Source organism: Chelonia mydas, chromosome 3 (assembly GCF_015237465.2).
Source record: "Chelonia mydas isolate rCheMyd1 chromosome 3, rCheMyd1.pri.v2, whole genome shotgun sequence".
NCBI classification, from domain to species: domain Eukaryota; kingdom Metazoa; phylum Chordata; order Testudines; family Cheloniidae; genus Chelonia; species Chelonia mydas.
Window position 1 is genome coordinate 57,299,180 of NC_057851.1, and position 22,788 is coordinate 57,321,967.

Genomic DNA, 22,788 nt, shown 5'->3' on the forward strand with positions numbered 1-22,788 from the left:
AGGAGGTAGCAAAATTTGCAGATGATACAAAACTATTCAAGATACTTATGTCCAAAGAAGACTGCTAAGAGTTACAAAGAGATCTCACAAAAGTGCATGACTGAGCAACAAAATGGCAGATGAAATTCAGTGTTGAAAAATGCAAAATAATGCACATTGGAAAACATAATCCCAACTATACATATAAAATGATGGGGTCTAAATTAGTTGTTACCACTCAAGAAAGAGGTCTTGGCGTCATTGTGGCTAGATTTTTGAAAACATCCACTCAGTGTGCAGCGGCAGTCACAAATGCTAATAGAATATTGGGAATCATTAAGAAAGGAGTAGATAAGACAGAAAATATCATATAGCCTCTATATAAATCCATGATATGCCCACATCTTGAATACTGCGTGCAGTTCTGGTCACCCTATCTCAAAAAAGATATATTGGAATTGGAAAAAGTACAAAAACGGGCAACAAAAATGATTAGGGATATGGAACAACTTCCATATGAGGAGAGATTAATAAGACTGACTTTTCAGCTTGGAAAAGATGACTAAGGGGGGCTATGATAGAGGTCTCTAAAGTCATGACTGGTGTGGAGAAAGTAAATAAGGAAACGTTACTTACTCTTCACATAACATAGGAACTAGGGGTCACCCAAAGAAATGAGTAGGCAACAGGTTTAAAACAAAAGGAAGGATTTCTTCACACAAGGCACAGTCAACCTATGGAACTCTTTGCCAGAGTATGTTGTGAGGTCCAAAATTGAGGGTTCAAAAAAGAACTAGGTAAGTTCATGGAGGAAAGGCCCATCAATGGCTTTTAGCAAGGATGGGTAGTGATGCAAAACCATACTCTGAAGTTTCCCGAAGCTGGGAAATAGGTGACGGGATGGATCACTTGATGATTACCTGTTCTGTTCATTCCCTCTGAAGCACTTGGCATTGGCCACTGTTGGAAGATAGGATATTGACCTAGATGGATGATTGGTCTGATCCACTATGGCTATTCTTAGGTTCTGCAAGAATTTATTCCATCACATTGTGAACTTCTTTATTGCAACAAAGCTATAATAAATAATTAATATTAATAATTAAAGTGATCATTTATATTATATATGAATAATTAAAGCTATAATTAATATTCATCAAAATAAAACTTGAACTTAGTAGATACAACTGTATGCTGTTAAACCAACTGAAGTATAATATAAAATACCCAAACACTGCTGAAGAATAAAAGTTATCTAGCTTTCATAAAATACATGAAATTTATGAACCTACAACGTTCTTTTAAGTAAAAACAAACATTAATACAAAGTCAATTATTTAAAAAATGTTAACATTGTGACAAATAGACAAAAACCAGGGAATTCACAGTTGAAGATGGAGTGGTCAATGCACCTACGTTAATTTTCTGGTAGTTTCTGATTTTATACAATAAATATTCTAATTTTAGTTCCCCTTTAAGTCCAATGCTCTCCTGAGAGACATCAATTGTAAAACTGCTATTGACTTTAACAGGAAGATTTGTGTTTGCAGAACTGAAGAGTTTAGTTCACTCCCACCCCACCTCAAAAATTAAGTATATTTACTTAAAAAAAAAAAACTTTAACCATTATATTTCCTTACATAAAGCCACGTTAACAATTATTTAAAGGATCTGACTGACTATAGGGGCTTCTAAAGAAGATTATGTTCTTCACCAATTTTTCATTTTTTAATATTGTTGCTATTTATGGATTCAGTGTGGCATGTACATGGCTTCATCTGAAAACATCATGATTATTTCCTTTAAAAAGTGCATGTATAGAAAAATCATTTTTTTAGTATATTTTAATAGACTTCTTTCAACGTACCCCAAAACAGACTAATTTTTCATATTTTGAAGTCAGGATTCAAATCTGAATTAGGTTGCATTTGAAGTCACTAATATTAATTCACAGAAAGTTAAAGTTACCCTCCATATGAAGACTCTCTGCACAGGTGTGATTTTCAACCAGAAGGTATTTGTTGTTTTAGAGCTGCTTGCAACATGCCAGTTCAATCAAACTTTATAATTCCACTCCATATAGAAAAGCATAAGTAGTACCTATCTATATGGTGTTTTATTTTGGCCAGTGCTCTCAGTCTCCCTCTTAGATAAGTAAGACAGTTCATCCAAAATACTTTTAAAAACGGATTAGGATAAAATAAACTATAACTGCATTTCTGTTAAACACCAGCTTAACTTTTTAAACTTTTAAAAGTGTGATTATGGAGTGGTCGGATTGGGGGACGAGTGTTCCTAAAAACAAAAGGAAAATGTTTCTTCACACATACCATAACTAGATTTTTTGTTAATCCAGATGGAGCAGAAAGGAAAACTCATTCTACTGTTACTGAGACATTAATGCTATTTTTAAACCCAGAGAAACGATTTCAGTAGTGTTGCGTTACATTTCACATAGCTGTCAGGTTCATTATAGATTAAGTCAAACCAGTTCTTATCCCAGATGATTATTCATTCACAGGTAATGTTTTTTAAGGCAGTGGGCTTGGTTCATCATTATGTAAATTCCCATTTTGTGCTGTTGTAACTTCATAGACCTCAATGGCACATAAGTGGGTCTGATTCACCAGTCTTACTCCTGTTTTACACAGGAAGTCAATATTCCTCAGTCTATGTAAGGAAATTGAAATATGCTATGTAAATTCTGGATGTCATTTTAACGTTCCCATATTGATTACTATATCAGCACTTTATACCCAGTGAAAGTGAATTCTATATAAAAATTTTATACAAAACAAAAGAATATTAGGATTTCAGGAAACTTGGACCCAAGCTGTCACACAAAACTGATTTTTAAAATGCTGTCAATAAGATACACAAGGGAAAAGCATGCTCCTGCTATTCTGCAGCTGTTGAATTTGCTGCAGAATTCCCCCCGCCCCAGCCTTGCTGCAGAATTGTACTCCAGAATAAAGTTTTGCCTTTAAAAAAAAAAAAATTCCAGTTTCAATTGTTGTGAAATAACCTTGCAAAGATGATCTGAATGACGATAAACCAAATGTAATGTTAACGTCTCAAGTCTGCAGACAGCCTGATGGGTTATCTGCTTCTTAAAATCTCAGTGAGATGTTAACATCTACTTATGACAAATTTAAAATGTCGTAATTGTTAACTATTTCACTTTTGATCATTTCAGCAAAAAGGACTCATTAATATGCTTATCCAACAATCTCAAGTCACCTCCCCAAATGCCCCAATAGTCCTGCATTCAGTTGCCAAATCTTCCAGTTTTCCCTGGCAGCTTTACAGTACCGTTATACACTAATAATACAAAAGTTTGCAGCAAATTGGAAACTGAAAATGTGGGGAAAATTTAAAATAAATGAATTTATTATAAAAAATAAATAGCATGAGGGATACCATACAGGTTCTATTCAATTTCATATATAATTCATTTAAAAATCCATTTTTAATTCAAATGTAGCTGCCACAGAATTCTCATTATGCTTCTTCAGAATGCAGCATCAATCATCGAAGGGCCACTGCTCTAAAATTTAAGTGCACCTTGCAGTGGCATATATGGGGTCTTGTTATATGATCATTTGGCCATCTTTACAATACAGTTTCCTTATACTTACATAGATGTGATATTTGATAGCATCGTGAAAACTCAAAGTTAGAAACAGTGGCATCATTAAATTTGCCAGATGATAGATCTTTCTTTATAGCGCTGACAATATCTGGATGCATATAGTGTGCACTGTGATATTGTAATGAAATACCAGCCTAAAGATGGCAACTACAAAAACCATACAATTCCTTTTTTATCAGTAGTACTTACTATAAAATAAAACAAACAAGATTAACTTCAACACTGTCAGCCTCATGACATTTGTGGCATAATCCAAACACTTTGTTACATTTGTATTCTTGTGAAAATTTATTTGTTACAGTGTGAAGAAAACTGACTTTTTTCAGTACAGGCAGAAGTAAAAACACATTGTAAAATAATAATAATAATAATCACAGCTTAGTGAAAACTGGTTTACAATGTTTAAAAATAATCTTTAAAATCAGGTAGTACTTCAGGGCTTTGGTTTGTTAGTACTCAGTTTTATGCTGAATCTCTCCACAGTGCAAGAAAAATTCTATACCAGTATACCCTTTATGGCAGTCCTTTGAGCATTTAGTCTCATAGTCATATGGTGGCAGGAAAATGTGTTGCATACTTCTGTTAAAAATAAAGAAAGCACTGTTCAGATTAAAATTTAAACGTTCTTTCCTGTCTTTAATACAAAAATATCAATCAACACTAAGAATTTTGACAGTGTATTCTACAAATTAACATGCCCTGGACAGTAGCGTTTGGAAGGTTTGGGGAAAGTTACATTAAAGTGTTTTATAAAAATAAATTATATGGCAAACACCACCAAACAAAATCAAGCAGGTGCCTTAGGCTTTGCAAAATAAGAGTAACATTCAGTGGGCACCATAACTGCTTTTCTCTTTCTCTACATATTTTCAAAATATCAACAAGGCCATTATTTTTAAAAACTCTACAAATAATCATAATAATCCAATGGAAGCAGTAAAAAACTTCGGTCAGTGATCAGTAGCGCAGGAGACCATGGTGGTAGTGGTAGAGGGCTTCAACAGTGATCCATCCAACTGGTGTGGAGAGGAAGTGCACACATATAGAATACATTGGGTATGGTATCTCATCTAGAGTTCATGCGTAACTGATGAATGATGACACTTTCTAAGAGAGAAGAGCAAAACATTTGCTATTATATAATTGGAAATACAGGTAATTTTTAATAAAGTTAATAGAACTTAGCATTTATATCGTGCTTTTTTTATCTTCAGAGACTCCTAACGATTTTAATTAAACATCATAACACTCCTTGGAGATAGCTATTATTCCCATATAAAGATGGGAGACTGAGATTGAGAAGAAATGTCCTGCCAGTGCTACAGAGGGAGTCTGGGCTAGAGCCAGCATTAGAACTCCGAAGTCTGAGACTCCAAGTTCAAAGTTCAATCTCTCTGTCATTATACACAAAAAGTAATTCAACTAAAATATGTCTATAAAATGTGCATATTGACTGTCTCTCCCCTCTTCTTCATAGGTTGATTGTCCTCTTAAGCACAGTTCATGTAAAGATTTACATGCAAAATTACTTTACATACTCCGTAGTCCCATTGAAGTCACTGAACTACTCACATGTTTAAAGACTTGCTTGCATGCTCAATTTCAAGGATGCAAGTAGTCTAAATGACTTAAATGGGACCACTCACATAGTGAAATCCTGCCCCTACTGAAGTCAATGGTACTTTTCCCATTGACTTCAACAGAGCCAGGATTTCACACATAATGTATAAAGCTATGTGTAGACTTTGCAAGATCAGAGCTTACATTTGTACTGTGCTAACATAAGAGGTCCTTGATCCTGATCAGTCTTTTGGTAGTACCACAACAAATATTAAATAATTAACTGTCCTATGGTCTAAAGTAATGTGTTTCCATTGCACACAAGATGATATTTACTAAATTGGAGTTTAACCATAAATGTAAATTTCAATATGCAGTGCAGCTTTAAAGAAACAATTTTTGTGGGCTTTAAATGATAAAATTGCAATCAGACATTTGAAATGTAGTATGATGTGCCTTCCAAAAGCATTTATTTCTATAGCTGAAACTTCTTATATAACTATGTGATTGTCTTCCCTTCCTCGTTTTCAAAAGCCATTTACAAGATACGCAAAATATAAATTCAGTGTATCCTTACCACTTTTATTAACATGTGCCTATGCTTCACCTTTTAAAAAAATGTGTTTGTAGAATGTTTGATTGTGGGAGTTGTACAATATTGTAATTTTAAAACAGAAAAAATGTTCAAATATTTCATTTACTCTTTATGCCAGAACCTTACCACTAGATGGCATATTTTCATTAGTTTACTCATATGGAGAAAACAAGGCTAAGACAACAATTAGGAGAATGCGGGAACATAAGTGAAACAATGGAATTTCCCAATCAACTGTATTCCTCTACATTTAATTTACCATTTACATAAGGTTTTTCCATCCATACATGTCTATATTTCCTCCCACATTTGAATAATGAACATACAAGAATCATAAACTGTATTAAAAGTTAACCTTCACCACCAATGCAGTTTTATAACTTCAGGTTCTTGGAGAATATGAAGCAAGGTAAAAGCTGTATTTGCTTAACATCAAATTTTACTCATTTCCAAACACATCTATTAATTTCAGTGAGAGTCACATGAGCTTATTTTAAGAAAACGGTTCTTAATATCCAGTATATACATTATATATCTATACACAGAGTTTGAAGACAAAAATTTACAATTTAAAAACAAAAATTTGGTAGGCAGAAAATGTTTTCTTCCTTGTACAGGTCCAATTAATAACTGAACAGCGTAACTATAGTAAGGTTTCAAAATCAAAGTCTTCCTCTTATAGACCAAACATAACAAGTATGCAGGAGGAGGTCAGAGACTAGAGAGGATTAAGAATTCATACATTGTGTATGCTTCCATTATTCATGTGTTCACTAATTTCTCTTACACCTCACCCCTTCTAACATTTGACTTTGTAGTAATGTATGTATTCTTGCTACTAAAATAGATGTCCAAAGAGGTGTTTGTCTAAAATTTTCATAGGGTATAGTCCAGGGATGGCCAAACTTACTGACACTCTGAGCCGCATACAACAATCTTCAGAAATTGGGGAGCCGGGGTGCACCTGCTGAGCCCTGAGTATCTGCCAGGCCTTGGGGCTTCAGCCCGCTCCTGCTGAGCCCTGAGTCCCAGTAGGTGCACCCCATGGGGCTGAAGTCCCAAGACCCCCCTCCTCACTGGACAGAAGCCCCTACCCCATCACCCTGCTGCAAGGTAGAGGTCCCAAGCTCCCTCCATGCCCGTCCGGTAGATGGAGAAGGGAGGGCCTGGAGGGGCTCCACGAGCCACACTTTAATTGTAAAAGAGCCGCATGCAGCTCGCGAGCCATGGTTTGACCACCCCGATATATTCTGGCACAGTGAGTAGGAATAATCTGGCAATGGCTAGAGAGAGTGCTTCTGGGACTATAAATTTTACAGCTTCCATGAGCTATACATTTACTTAAAGAAACAAAACTTAATTAATTTACTCTAATGAAAAAATTAAATGAAGACATCTGTATGGATAGGAGCAAATTCAGATTTAAATTATATTGGTATAAATCAGAGGTCGTTGTAGTTATTTGCATTTACACTGTTGTAAATGAGTTTAGAATCTGGCCCATAGCGAACAATTTGCATAAAGTCTCACCAATTCTGATAATAAAAGCAAATCACCTGACATTTTAACATTTGAAATGTAAATTAAATTTCTTTTTACAATTTACATGAATGGATAAAACCAAATTATACAAAAAGATGTACTGGAGACAATGTAAGTCCCAGTGACAAAAGTGGAACATCATGTACCAATATAACTATTTCTGAACTTTTAAAATCATGTTCAGAAGAGTTTTTAATATGGGGAGTTGCTCATACTTCTATCTTGCAAGAAGTCAAAAAATAAAATAAAATAAACCCACACATGGTCCTACATGATTGTGTTCCTGCAGCTGATAGCTCCCAATTTGAAAGTAGTTAACCTTTTCTAAAAAGCCAAAGAAGAGCAGAGACCAAGTAGTAAGATAGTTTCAAAGTGAAGTCAACATCTATAATGACAAATGTTAGAAAGAGTTCTGTCTGGGAGAGCTCAGTTGAAGGGAATGAGAATTACTCACACAGATGGAAGAGAAAAACATTCCCCTAAATGAGAACAAGTTTAAAAGATGAGCTCATCGAAATTACAGCCAGCACACTACAGGTTTCAAACTGACTTAGTGATGTCAGCAACTGATATGCGATAGGAACATATAATTGGTCTGAAAACCATCCTTATTATTGTAGCCTGTGTTGAAAACATGAAACATGGTAGGACGGTAGCCTTCCCTCTTTAAAGATGTGCTCTTGAAATTCTGACCAGTCACCGAACATTAGTGTTAACCTTGAGAGGATCTGAAAACATGTTTAATATGTTTTAGGTAATAATCTGGTATTTAGTCTATAATTGGCATGAACGTTTGCAGACCAATGCTGTTTTAGAGATTATGCACATGATATTAATCCCCAAGTAAGTGGTTTAAAGTTTAAATACTCTCATGTACATTCTGTATGGTCATATTTATAAAAGTCACAAAATGTTATTTGCTTTTTTAATAACAGTGAAGGACTGTGATCACAAAACGAAAAGAGTAAACAACTAAAGATCAAGGTGGCCATAAGAAGTCAAGATATTGGTTGCTTAGCATATTTTAAGATCTGAAAGAAACCCTTTAGACTAGAGCTTGCATGTCATTATGAACCAAGTTCTGCAACCTTTCTCACACTGAGCAGCTCTTAGATCAGTATTTCTGTTTATGGGCATGAGACAATTCACATGAGCAAGCTGTACTTAGCATGAGTAAGGGTGACAGCATCTGGCCCTATATAATCCAGTAGAAAACTTGTGTTAAGGATCAGATTTAAAATCAAATGCAGGGAAATTCAGTTAGGGAGGTCACTCTGTCCTTAACTCCACACATGGATGCTGAAACACTTTTGTGATGTAACCTGACTCATTGTTCTGTGACTTTTCTCACAGACAGAGTTATTGTAACAGTCATGCTTCTTTCACTAGACAAAGTTTTTAAGGTGCTGAGTGACTTATCTTATTGTAGTCAGTAACTAGATTGCTACCTTCAGAGGAAAAGGCACTCTGAACTGTATGATCAAGATAGCTAAGATTCAACTTTTTAAGACTTTTGTGCTACAAGGTTTTTTTTTTTTTTTGCAATTCCCTCCTTGCCCATTCTCTACTTAGAGTAGCAAACTTCAGGTAAATGAAAACATATTACAAAATGCTGAACTCACCTAATTTTTTAACCAAAGATATACATTAAACTTAAAACAGATATTCATAAGTACTTAGAGGCATACAGTTTTCTCCAGTTTATACAAAATATTTCATTTCCATGAACCTCCAATAAACTCTTACATGTCAATATTTAGTAAATAATTTACATTACCCTTTGGCTTACATCAACCCTTACACTTTATCTTTCTTTCCTTTTGAGAACCTTTGTAAATTGTGACCTGCCCTCTTCTTGCTAATATTTAAACAAGATTAGTATGTTTTCAGGGTCTTTTCCTACCAATATTCACAAGTTGTTATTTTTTGTTTGTTTGTGGGGGTTTTTTCCAGATTAGTTTCAGAAACACCCTTTTGACTGATTCTGATTCCTTGACCTTTTGCTAGGTTGGCTGTGGATCAGAGATTTTTCTCTGGTCTGGTCCTGGCAGTGGGATCTGCTACTGAATCCTCAAAATACTAGTCTGACTTGTCAATTCTGTTTCGTCTGGTGTTGCTGCATTCCTTCTCACATACCCTGATAACTCCACAAGTGGTAGTTCTAGTTTGCCTCTCCAGTTCTAGGTGTGCTGTGGTGGCACTGGATAGCCAGTTCCATCTGATGGTTTCTTCTTCAGATAAAGTAGTCTCTCAAATCCCATCCAAAACAGATGCTGCTTTCAAACACAGGCACATTTAGACTATTGTCCCATATATATAATCACTTAAGTTAGGAAGACCTAGTTTCGTTTTAAAAGCTATGAAAAAGAAGGTTTAAGCCATCTATAGTTCATTACTGTATCATGCCACATTACCAGGAGGCTCATCTACTTTGCAGCATTTAAAATTACTGTTTTTAACTGAGTGGAAGCTTTGGTTTAGCTCCGCATTTAGTGTGATAATGAACTTTTAGCTTCATGTTATTATGTTTAGAATGTATGCTGAAAAAGCTCTGATACATTAGAAATAATAATAAGAACTCACTAATGATTAATTGACAAATTGAGGTATGGGGCATTTATTGGGCATAACAATTAGCTGGAAGGAGTTGATGCACTTCTGGTCACAAATTCCCAAGAAGAAGCTCCAAGTTTGGTTCTGCTATTAGAGAAATTATATATATAAAGTCATGAGTCTGTTTTTCAGATGTCCTAACACCTACATTTCCAAAGTTAATTGGAGATGCATGTTAATGGAAGATGCTTGAGGACTTGTGAAAATCAGAATCAATATTTTTGTGATGGTTTCAGAGTAGCAGCCGTGTTAGTCTGTATTCGCAAAAAGAAAAGGAGTAGTTATGGCACCTTAGAGACTAACAAATTTATTTGAGCATAAGCTTTCGTGAGCTACACCTCACTTCATCAGATGCATTCAGTGGAAAATACAGTGGGGAGATTTATATACATAAAGAACATGAAACAATGGGTGTTACCATACACACTGTAACGAGAGTGATCACTTAAGAAGAGCTATTACCAGCAGGAGAGCGGGGGCGGAAGTCAGTGGTGGCAATCCTGATTGTCTGGCTATGTAGACTCCCTCCTGAGGCCCTACACTCCCAGCACTCCCAGCTATCTTCGAGACACCACTGACTTCCTGAGGAAACTACAATCCATCGGTGATCTTCCTGAAAACACCATCCTAGCCACTCTGGATGTAGAAGCCCTCTACACCAACATTCCACACAAAGATGGACTACAAGCCATCAGGAACAGTATCCCCGATAATGTCACGGCAAACCTGGTGGCTAAACTTTGTGACTTTGTCCTCATCCATAACTACTTCACATTTGGGGACAGTGTATACCTTCAAATCAGTGGCACTGCTATGGGTACCCACGTGGCCCCACAGTATGCCAACATTTTTATGGCTGACTTAGAACAACGCTTCCTCAGCTCTCGTCCCCTAATGCCCCTACTCTACTTGCACTACAATGATGACATCTTCATCATCTGGACCAATGGAAAAGAAGCTCTGGAGGAATTCCACCATGATTTCAACAATTTCCATCCCACCATCAACCTCAGCCTGGACCAGTCCACACAAGAGATCCACTTCCTGGACACTATGGTGCTAATAAGTGATGGTCACATAAACACCACCCTATACCGGAAACCTACTGACCGCTATGCCTACCTACGTGCCTCCAGCTTTCACCCAGACCACACCACACGATCCATTGTCTACAGCCAAGCTCTACGATACAACCACATTTGCTCCAACCCCTCAGACAGAGACAAACACCTACAAGATCTCTATCAAGCATTCTTACAACTACAATACCGACCTGCTGAAGTGAAGAAACAGATTGACAGAGCCAGGAGAGTACCCAGAAGTCACCTACTACAGGACAGGCCCAACAAAGAAAATAACAAAACACCACTAGCCATCATCATCTTCAGCCCCCAACTAAAACCTCTCCAATGCATCATCAAGGATCTACAACCTATCCTGAAGGATGACCCATCACTCTCACAGATCTTGGGAGACAGGCCAGTCCTTGCTTACAGACAGCCCCCTAACCTGAAACAAATACTCACCAGCAACCACACCACACAACAGAACCACTAACCCAGGAACCTATCCTTGCAACAAAGCCCGTTGCCAACTGTGTCCACATATCTATTCAGGGGACACCATCATAGGGCTAATCACATCAGCCACACTATCAGAGGCTCGTTCACCTGCACATCTACCAATGTGATATATGTCATCATGTGCCAGCAATGCCCCTCTGCCATGTACATTGGTCAAACTGGACAGTCTCTACGTAAAAGAATAAATGGACACAAACCAGACGTCAAGAATTATAACATTCAAAAACCAGTCGGAGAACACTTCAATCTCTCTGGTCACTTGATTACAGACCTAAAAGTCGCACTTCTTCAACAAAAAAACTTCAAAAACAGACTCCAACGAGAGACTGCTGAATTTGAATTAATTTGCAAACTGGATACAATTAACTTAGGCTTGAATAGAAACTGGGAGTGGATAGGTCATTACACAAAGTAAAACTATTTCCCCATGTTTATTTCCCCCTTCCCACCCCCCACTGTTCCTCAGACGTTCTTGTCAGCTGCTGGAAATGGCCCACCTTGATTATCACTACAAAAGGTTCTTTCCCCCCCCCCCCTTCTGGTAATAGCTCATCTTAAGTGATCACTCTCATTACAGTGTGTATGGTAACACCCATTGTTTCATGTTCTCTATGTATATAAATCTCCGCACTGTATTTTCCACTGAATGCATCCGATGAAGTGAGCTGTAGCTCACAAAAGCTTATGCTCAAATAAATTTGTTAGTCTCTAAGGTGCCACAAGTACTCCTTTTATTTTTGTGATGTTCATCAGAAGGACATGTTGTGCATGAAAGAAGAATAAGAATGCCTTCAAGATAGTGAGGCTGGGGTAAGCTCTCTAACAGAAATATCTAGATCTTTAATAGGGTAGCAGCCAAAAGTATGGATTAAGGATAAACACATTTTTGTTGCCCTTCACCGATAGACTCGTCTTTCAACCTCTCCTTCACAAGAGAAACTAATCCCCCAATCCCTTGGTTCATTGCATTGACCCTGTACATCCTATTAACTGAATTTGCTTCCTTCAGCCACTTAACTTCTTCACTTCGCATTCTCCCTCCCATTCATTTTGAGTTACACTTGTATTCTTCATGCTGCATCAGTCATCTTCCTTTCTCTTCTCTCCTCCAGCCAGGGAACCCATAGTTGTGGGACTCTTAATAGCTCATTCAAATGGTTGAATCATTATATATTTTTAAAATGCACCCCTGGCCGAGTTACTTCAATCCAGAGTTCCTTTATTGTATCTTACTTGTGTGGAAATTGAGTTTTCTGGGGAAATTCCCTTGACAATTATGGTGCTAACAAACAAAATAATGACATCAATTATTTGCATCCACACCCATTTCCATGCTGAAATATTTCCTTAAAACATGCTAAAAAAAACACAAACGGAAAAAATGCAAATACTTCAGTATAACCAGAACAAAACAGAACACAAACTGGTATGCCATAGCACTGTAAACTGGGTCTGTATTTGAGATAGACACGTACCAAACTTCAGGGAACACGCTGGAATTCAGGGTAAGTTGGGTGCAAAGCCTTCTGTCCCCTACCCTCTGTATCTGAGCAGAGTTCTCCATCAATTACTTTGCACCATTAACTGTCTGTATTAAGGACTGTTCTAAGACAGAAGAACTCTAGATAGCTGAAGTCAAATTACAGCACACTTTCTAATTATGGGCCTGATCCAAAGTAAACTGAAGTCAATGGTATTGTCTACACTACCACGGTAAATCTATCTAAGGGTATGTCTATACTACCCGCCGGATCGGAGGGCAGTGATCGATCCAGCGGGGGTTGATTTATCGCGTCTAGTCTAGATGCGATAAATCAATCCCCGAGTGCTCTCCCGTCGACTCCTGTACTCCACCGCTGCAAGAGGCGCATGCAGAGTTGACGGGGGAGCTGCAGCAGTCAACTCACCGCAGTGAAGATACCGCGGTGAGTAGGTCTAAGTACATCGACTTCAGCTACATTATTCACGTAGCTGAAGTTGCGTAACTTAGATCGATCTCCCCTCCGCCCCCGCCAGTGTAGACCAGGCCATAGTTACACTACTTAGTTACGTGAATAACGTAACTGAAATTGACATAGCTAGACCCACTTATCGCGGTATCTACACCATGCTGTGTTGATGGGAGACACTCTCCTGCTGACTTACCTTACTCTTCTCGAGGAGTTGGAGTACAGGAGTCAATGAGAGAGCACTCTGCCATTGACTTAGCAAGTCTTCTCCAGACCCTCTAAATCGACACCGCTGCATTGCTCACAGCAGTGCCGATCTAGCCGAAAGTATAGACAAGCCCAAAGAAAGTAATTCCATTGACTTCCATGGGTTTTGGATCAGGCCCAAATGGTGGCTGTAACAAAAAATCAATTAGATCAGAGCTTTCCAAAGTGTAGTCTGTGAATCGCTGCTGATCCATAGAGAGATGGCTGGTCACGTGGTGCTGGCTCTTCCTCTTTGTTTTTCTAGCTATGAGACTTCTTTAAAAGAGACCTAAAAATACATAGCTTTTCTAGCATTACTTCTCTAGGCAAGCAATGCTTTAGTTGTCTCAGGAATGTTAAGTGATCATGAAAAAGGAGGGAAAGTGGTCTATTTGATTGTGAGTGAGATGGAAGGTGGTCCCATGAGACAATTTCTTAAGAAGTGGCCCACCCTATCAATACATTCAATAACCCCGAATTAGATCAATGTATAAGTGATGCTGCTCAGTCTGATTTCATTGTCTGCAAACATTATCAGCCTCCAAATAGCTTTTTAGCCCAGCATATAAACAAAATTATATTGTTAAATTAAAGTCAAGACACACACACCTATTAGTTTGTTATGTTAAGTGACAGTTTCAGGACTTAATTAGTAAATGCAAACACCAGCAACTAACAGACCGGGGGTTGATTTCCACGGTAGCAGTAAAACCTGCACAACATACCCCCTTAGCCACTGCCCTCAGCCCTTCCCCCCGCCCAGGGAGGCAGAGCTGCTGGCTGAAGATTTCTTCAGTTCTATTTTCATAGACTGAGTCTCGGCACGAGGCTCGAATTTTGTCACATTTCCTGCTCCTGGGGCTGCCACTACTGGCTTTCCTGCTTTCATACCTTTTGACACAGGAATACGGGTGGGTGTAGGTCTCTGTGATGACCCATCCTGTCCTGTCTGCAAGAGAGAGAAAGGAAAGAAAAAGGATATAATTGTAAGCAAGATTTTTAGGATTTTTTCTTTAACAGATCCTAAATCTGTACAGTTTCTTATTTGTTTCTTCAAATTTTTAAAATATGCCTTGAAGCACCTATCCAGTGCACTGGGCACCACGAATGAAATATATCCACCCCAACCCAGGCCCTCCTTAACAAAGAGAGAGAAAAGATGGACTTTGCAAGCATGCCCAGAAGGTTAACAAATCTAGGCTCTTGTGTACTAGTGGTGGGGAGCAAGTTCCAAAATGGAGTACCCCTCACAAGGAATGCCCTGCCGCGCAGCTCCCTTTCACTTTTCTTGGGAGGGTCCCAGTTTGAGTGCCTCGGCTACTCTCAACAGTGGCAGAAAATCACTATTTAGGGCAACCAGGTCACTTTGGGCACCTAAATTATTTAATTAGTATTCAACTTTTGAATCAGGGCATCTCCTTTGGTATAAGGATGGTTGTGTTCTTTGCAGCATATTTAAATATTAGTGGCATGAAGCAAAATGAAACGGTGAAGAAGACACTTCGTACCAGAACAATTACTGCACAATGGTGAATAGCATTCTAGAGACGGACCCAAAATGCAGAGGTCAGATCCAGACCTTAGTTTTCTGGTGTTCAGATCCAGTATTTTGGGTTGGCTCATTAGAGATGGGGATCAGGTACAAAGCTCTGGATCCATACTTTCCTAAAGTTTGGAGCCATTCAGATCCAGGGAATTGGCCTACTCTTTTATTTTTGAGAAAAGAGAGGAAAAGGAGAGAAAGTCTCTACTCTCTCACCTACATTAATGTAGACAAGACCAGCACCTCTACAGGAAGAGATGGACTAGAAACCTAATAGGTCTTTACTATTTCCTGTTCATCTGACAGGCCAATGCATTCTGCAGCAAAAGAATTTGGAAGCCATTTTTTGCCATAGAACTATAGACCAGAATCTAACCATCATGTAGAGAAAACGTGCATAGCCTTCCTTCATGGTTGAGAACAAAACATAATGCAAGTGGTAAACTGATGCAGCATTGCACATCCATTGCCCTATTTATCTCAGTGGGCTGTTAAATTTGAAGCTTAATTAACAATATTAACTGCTTCACCACTGATCATTTTAAACAGAAAAAAAAATTAGTTATCCCAAACTCCCAGAACACCTCCTCGAGTTCCAGAAGTCCCAGCTATCCTCCACCTAGAGGCTAAAATACTTCCAGGTTCCCTGACAATTTCTACATAGTAATTTTGCAGTGTGAAGACCAAGTCAGCAGCACACTGAAAACAGCAAATGTGGAAACAACATAAATGAAATGGAGTCAACAAAATAAACAGTGTTGGGGTCACTTTGTTGACTGTAGCATTTAGTTGCACATTACAAACCTTAGTTTAAAATAATCAAATGAATCTGCCACAGAATCTCCTCCCTGCTGCACCAGACTGCAGTAGAATCTAGGACCCCTGCCCTAGAGTTTAGTTTCAAGTTGCCATGGAGCAGACAGGGTCCTGTTTATATGTACGGAGCATTCCAAAAAGGAGGCAAACTACCACCATCCTTACCAGTCAATCAGCGCTCTCCATTACTTAATGTTCCAAGAACAGTACAAAACCACATGAATACATACACAAAATAAAATAAATGAAATCACAATTGGGACATTTGAATGCTGACAGACCGATGGGAAGCAAGCCATTTTCAACAATCAAAAGCAGTGTTTACAACAACATTTAAAGGAACTCACGTTTTTATGTCAAAACAAGTAAGAACCATGGAACATTGTATGGCACAACATGCAAATACAGTCAATCGGAGTTGGAAAATATGTCAACATACCCTGGAGCCAAAATGACAAACATCCTGCACTCCCTGAAAGCATTCCCCGGTGTGTAAACATACAGCTATTAAATGAAGTAGCTGGAATGTCAGGCATTTCTTGAGTTTTAACGACACGTAAATTATTAACTGAAGATTCTGGCACTCTAGAGTTACTAGTTTCATGTCTAAAACACTCAAAAATCATTTTAAAGTATTTTGACTCTGCCCCACACCGTCCCCAAAGAGGCACACTATCACGTCGCTCAGATCATAGCTGACACCAGCTCAACACACAACTCCAAACACGTTTTCCCTGCTAAGTGAAGGGAAAATTAGCTGTATGCAGGTCCCCACTGTCTGGCCAATGTGACTGAATAAACATACAGACTGGGCTTCAAACAGCCTCAGCCAGTGCTGGTTCTAGGGGTGGGCAAGTGTGGTTGCCTTAGGTGCCAACTTCCAAGGTGTGCTGTACCCCTGTGCTGCTTGTATGTCTCTCTCTCTCTCCTCCCCTTTGCTGATTGGCCAGCTGTGGTGTTTTCCGGGGTTCAGCTGCTTATGGGGGGCATCTTAAACATTTTTTTGGTGGTTGGGAAAATGGCTAAAGCTGCTTCTGCCTTAACAGTGTCAGTTGTAGAGAACCTACAGTGCTGTCCCTTGGTATCATTTTGCAGGATGCAGTGTCCGGTTGGTTCCCTTCTGCCCCGCATGTTTGCAGGTGACTGCATTTTTTTCTGCTTTATGCAAATATACAGCATCAGCCAGAATTTGGCTCTCTAAACTTTTATGAAGTTAATGCAGGACACCTATAACTGCTGCCTCATTAGGACTTGCAGAGTGAAGCTAAGCTGTTCTATTCCCAGAAGTACACACTAGTGGAACATTATTCCCAGAACTAAATTTTAATGGAGGAGTAAACACATGCAACTGCCAGGCTATTTACGCCCATAATGGTGGCTCACTGCAGAACAGGCAGACATGACTACAAGTATACTAGTCAAAGTGTTCACAATGAGGATGGTTGGTTAGTTTAAATAAACAGCAGTGATTTGGACTTTTTGAAAGGTTAGCATATTCTTAAGCAGGTTATAACACAAATCCTCTTGAGTGTATTTTATTACTATCTGAGAATGGCTATGTCACTTGCACATTATCTCTTGTAACATTTTTTAATATGTGAGTGGCAAAGTGGTACAGAGGGGGCAAGAACAGTCATAATGCAATAGAGAATTGGGTCCCAGGCCTATAAAAATGGCACAGAAGGTGTGTGGAACACACTGATGAGGAAATTACAGGACTGTTAATCATGGATTTTTGCGACTTGCATGAGTTAGCCAACCACATCAGCACTTCCAAGATGGTGTCTGTAATTTCGTTCAAATTGAGCCTGCTGGAGGCACTTATATAGATTTTTGGAAAATACAAATAGTAGACAGACTAGAGGAGGAGATGTCAATTAAAAACAAACAAACCCCTATGTCCTAAATGGCCCAGACATGAAATTACAGCCACCATCTTGGAATTTCACAGCTCAGGCAGGACTCCTAAAAATTACATGCTTGACCTTATAGAAATATCCTCCCTGTATAACTGGTGGTTCTGCAGAGTTTTGTGTTCCCCCCCCCCCATTTTATACAGTTAAGAAAAAGTTAAAACCATGGCAAATCCGTCATAAAACAGACAAGAGCCAGGAACTTCAGAATTAAATCTCTCACTCTGTTCTTTAAAAAGAAAAGGAGTACTTGTGGCACCTTAGAGACTAACCAATTTATTTGAGCATAAGCTTTCGTGAGCTACAGCTCACTTCATCGGATGCATACTGTGGAAAGTGTAGAAGATCTTTTTATACACACAAAGAGTGAAAAAATGGGTGTTTACCACTACAAAAGGTTTTCTCTCTGGATTTGTGCTGGAAATGGCCCAACTTGATTATCATACACATTGTAAGGAGAGTGATCACTTTAGATAAGCTATTACCAGCAGGAGAGTGGGGTGGGGGGGAGAAAACCTTTTGTAGTGATAAACACCCATTTTTTCATGCTTTGTGTGTATAAAAAGATCTTCTACACTTTCCACAGTATGCATCCGATGAAGTGAGCTGTAGCTCACGAAAGCTTATGCTCAAATAAATTGGTTAGTCTCTAAGGTGCCACAAGTACTCCTTTTCTTTATGCGAATACAGACTAACACGGCTGTTACTCTGAAACTCTGTTCTTTATTCACCCCACTGGGTATTGTATTGCTACATACATCATATCAATTAGTTGAGAGCTATACACTAGCTAAGCACAATGGACTAAGTTAAGAACTGACACCTACAAAAAATAGAAGCAGGGTTTCTCTCTGCATTGCCCCCTCTTCCTCTCTGTCCACCTCCCCCAACCACCATAGGAAAGTTTACAGCACCATCATTCTCTCATTTCCTACAGCTTTGCAAGAGCTTCCTCATAAGGCTCACCTCAAGTGATTATAATGAGACAATGCCAAAATGGACCATTTAAAACACAACAGGGCAAATTCTGCTCTAGTTATCCCAGTTGAAATCCAGAATAACTCCAGTGAAATCAGTAACATTAACAGTTTTTTGCAACTGTTCTTCTACAAGGCAGTCTCACAGCAAGTCCATTTTATGGCTTCCCATCTCCCCACCATGAGTCTGGGCAGAAATCCCATGGAATTCTCTGCTACTTACCACTGATTGTGTTCCTCGTGTGGATGATGTTGTAACTGGAGTTATAGTTATGGTACTTGTCACTTTGCTTGCTCCAGGCCTGGAGGAGAAATGGTTCCTGGGGGAACGAAGGACGGTACCAGTCATAACCTCCTTTTCTGCTGCAACATTAATTGGTCTGACTGTTATCACAGGACTAGCTCCCTCAGAAGCAGCACCAGCGGAGCGTTTAAACTGAGAACCTAAGTGAATGTGAATTTTGTTGTCCTCTGTTGTTATAATGTTGGCATTGGCATTGTACTTCCGGATTGGGGTTGGGACAGTTTGTTTTTCTGGTGTTACTTTGAAAACAGCCCTTCCCATGGTCATATCCTGCAATTCTGGAGAGACAGAGATTTCTGCTGGTGCGGCAGACGTAGATACTGTCATAATCTGAATTGGGGACGTGGGTCTTTCCATGAAAGGAGCTCTCCCTCCATCTGAGGACTTTTCTCTGGAGAATGTAGTTATAGTAACAGGTGACATAGCACGCTCTGGGCCCACTGAGCTCTCACCACCTTTTCCTTTTTGCGACACATTTGGAGAGGGAATGATGGTAATCCGTGGCTTCTGATTTCCCAAGGTTGGAATGACAGTGGTGCTTGAAAAGAATTCCTCAGATGTTGGGCTAGTTATCTCCAGAGTAGCTGTACTATTCTCATGATCTGGAGTCACCCGAATATGGAGAGGTTGCCCCTGCTTTGGGGAAAGGACAACCTCTCCAGGATGTCCAGGGCCACCATGTGTTCGGGCTCCTTTATCATGAGCTGCCTGGGACACATTTTCTCTTTTTCTCATCCATGGTATCCAGGATTTCCTCATTGCAAGCTCATTTGCTGCTGGGGGATACCTGTCAAGCACAGATGAGCGCTCTATGGGTTTTTTCAGCCCTACCTGTCGCAGATTACTCATGATGTGATTTTCCTCTTGGAAGGATTTCCTTATAAACACGGCTGGGGTTTCTTCTTCTGCTGCTTCACTGCTTACTGCATCAGTCTGCACCCCAGTGGATGTCACAGGAACATCTACCATTCTTCTACCATTCATACTGGGTCTGAGGACACGACTGTAACGCTTAGAAAGCTCTAACTCTTTTGTTAAGTTCAGGACTTCCTGACCCATATTTTTGTTTTTATCTTCTTCTTCCATAAATCTTTGCTGAAGAACGGAATAATCAACCTGGAGCTGGGAAAGCTGGTCTTCTTTGTTCATCAGCTCATGAATTTTTTCCTTAAGAGCTTGCACTTCTGCTTTCAAATCTCTGCTTTTAGCTTCTTCTAACCGAAACCTATGCCTCAACTCTGCTTCCTGACTCACCACTTCACCCTTCTCTATTGCTTTGTTTTTGGCAATCTGGAGCTTCATTTCCTCCAGTTGTTGAGAAAGGAAGTTAGCTTTGTTCTGCTCAGTCCTAAATTTCTGCTCCAGCTGATCATATTCATCCTCTGTCTTCATCAAGTCTCCTTCAACCACTTCCAATTGTTTGAGACGTTTTTTCAGTCTTTCAATTTCAGTGGTTAGTTCTTTAATCTTGTTGTCCTCATGATAAGCAAGTTCTGGTCCTTTTCTGGCTCGACCTCTTGCTATTTCTCTTTCTACTTCCTCTATACCTTCAATTCTTTTCTTTAACAAATCAACTCTACAACTCAGTTCAGAGGATTTTTCTTCTTCACTTTTCAGTTTCCCAATTAACTCATCTCTTTCCTTTGTTAAACTGGACACTTTTTCCTCCATTTCAGTTTTCAGTTTCAAAAGCTTCTTACTTTCATCTATTAGTTTCTCAGTCACATCCATAACTTTACCTTGTTCCACCTTAACATTTTTGTTCAGACCTTCAATTTTTCTTTCTTCCTGCTTTATTTTTTCCATCATATTTTTTCTTTCATCCACCAGCATGACAGTAAATGACTTCAGCTTGGTAAGGTCCTCCTTTAAGCTTAGTTCAGCTTTTTCCAACTTACTTTCTGAAGATTCAAGATCTTTCACTCGAGTCTTCACCATGTCCAACTCACTTATTAAGTCTTTGGTTAAATTCTTTTCTTTCTCCAGATTTAAGTGCAACTGGGTACATTCAGACTTACTTTTACTAAAAGCCTCTTCCAGCTTCTCCAGTTCTGACATTCTCTTCTGCAATTTTTCCACTTCAAGTTTCAGCTCTTTGCTATGATGTTCTTCCTCCTGCAGTTTCTTTTTCAGCTCTCTACACTGGGATTCAGTTTTTGTGATCTCCTCATCTTTGCCTTCCATTTCAAGTACACGCTTGCGTAGGTTTTCCACTTCAGCCATCAAGCTAGAGTTTCCACATTCTCCTTTTGCTATTTTATCTCTTAATTCCTGAAGTTCTTCCTCAGCCTTTTGAAGATTTTTGTTAGTTTCTTCTAGCTCCTCAATTCTACGAGTCAAACCAACCAGCTTAAGTCTCAGCTGTCTATTATGTGACTCTTGATTACCCAGTTTAGCGGTCATCTCCTCATGCTCTTGAGAAAACGATAATGTCTTGTGTTCAAGTTCTGCTTCTAACTTCATCAATTTTTGTCCATCTTCTTTTGTTTTTGAACTAATAACTTTAAGCTTTTCTTCTTCTTCCTTTAGTTTCTGAGCAAGATCTTGTATTTTCTGACTTTGCTGACCAAGTTGTTCAATATGCGTTTGTCTCTCATCCACCAGCATGAGTGCAAATGACTTGAGTTTGACCAGTTCGTCTCTCAGTTTATTGAGTCTCTTTGTGTGTTCTTTCTCCTTACGGGCTTGATAGATTTTTTCCTGTTCAAGAAGCTTCTTTAACCTGAAAAAAATGGAATAAATACATTATTTAAGTGCAATTTTCCCTTTACATTTCAAGTTTCAGCCACATTTTCTACAGGTTTTCATGTTTGCTTTAGTGTCCAAGAGCACTCTTTCAACACTTGGTTCCATATAAGGCTCCCAAAGCACAGTTATTTAAATTAGGAAGCTTACTGGAAATCACACAGAATCATTGAGTATTCTGAAAACAAGTGTCAGGTGTAAGACTTTATCCTCCCTACATATTTTTCCCTTTATCTGGGTGTAAATACATTATTTCAGATTTCCTCTTTAATCCAATATATATGTGGCATCATTCAGTTGCAGAATATGTTATTTTCAGTTGCAGAGGTGACAAAGAAGATTTTAACATACAGCTTTGAACTGAACTATTCTAAATGTATTTCTCCATCATCATCCCACCTGAAAAAGTGTACAGTTTACTCAACAGGACATATCTATAGATTTACTGTCCCATTTATACTGTGCCTACTTTATAAGATGGAAGCCTCATTACTTTGTTGTACATGCAAGAATGCGTGAAATGAGATCAGAATTGAGTGAGTAGCTTCAAGCAGCCAGGCTTCACCAGATCAACACTGGTCAGAAGTGAAACAGCGGAACAGAAGTACAGGATGTCAGAACTCGGTCACCATCTAGACATTGCAGCAGTGGAAAATTAATATAAAAATAAGTTTGTCTGCTTAATGACTGCTACGTTAAAGACTTAAAAGTGTTTATTTTCCTGGGCTCAATTCCACATACAACACAGTACACAACTGGTACCACTCTACT

The 22,788-nt window shown here is 38.8% G+C and overlaps 1 protein-coding gene across 7 annotated transcripts in view; it reads right to left on the reverse strand.

The window, feature by feature from the left end:
- Positions 1-1,026: 1,026 nt before the first annotated feature.
- The window catches only part of FILIP1 (filamin A interacting protein 1), a 167,776-nt gene continuing 146,014 nt past the window's right edge, over positions 1,027-22,788 (reverse strand). For 5 of the 7 annotated variants that reach the window (XM_007056804.4, XM_043542527.1, XM_037894340.2 and 2 more), the window contains 3 exons: positions 19,192-21,994; positions 14,445-14,668; positions 1,027-4,738 (listed from right to left, as the gene is read on the reverse strand). In XM_007056804.4, the coding sequence (XP_007056866.2) occupies positions 14,462-14,668; positions 19,192-21,994 (3,010 nt within the window). In that variant the 3' untranslated portion in view covers positions 1,027-4,738; positions 14,445-14,461. Of the gene's footprint in view, positions 4,739-8,781; positions 9,602-14,444; positions 14,669-19,191; positions 21,995-22,788 lie in introns of those variants that run through there. The other 2 variants (XM_027819192.3, XM_037894339.2) reach the window with 2 other exon arrangements.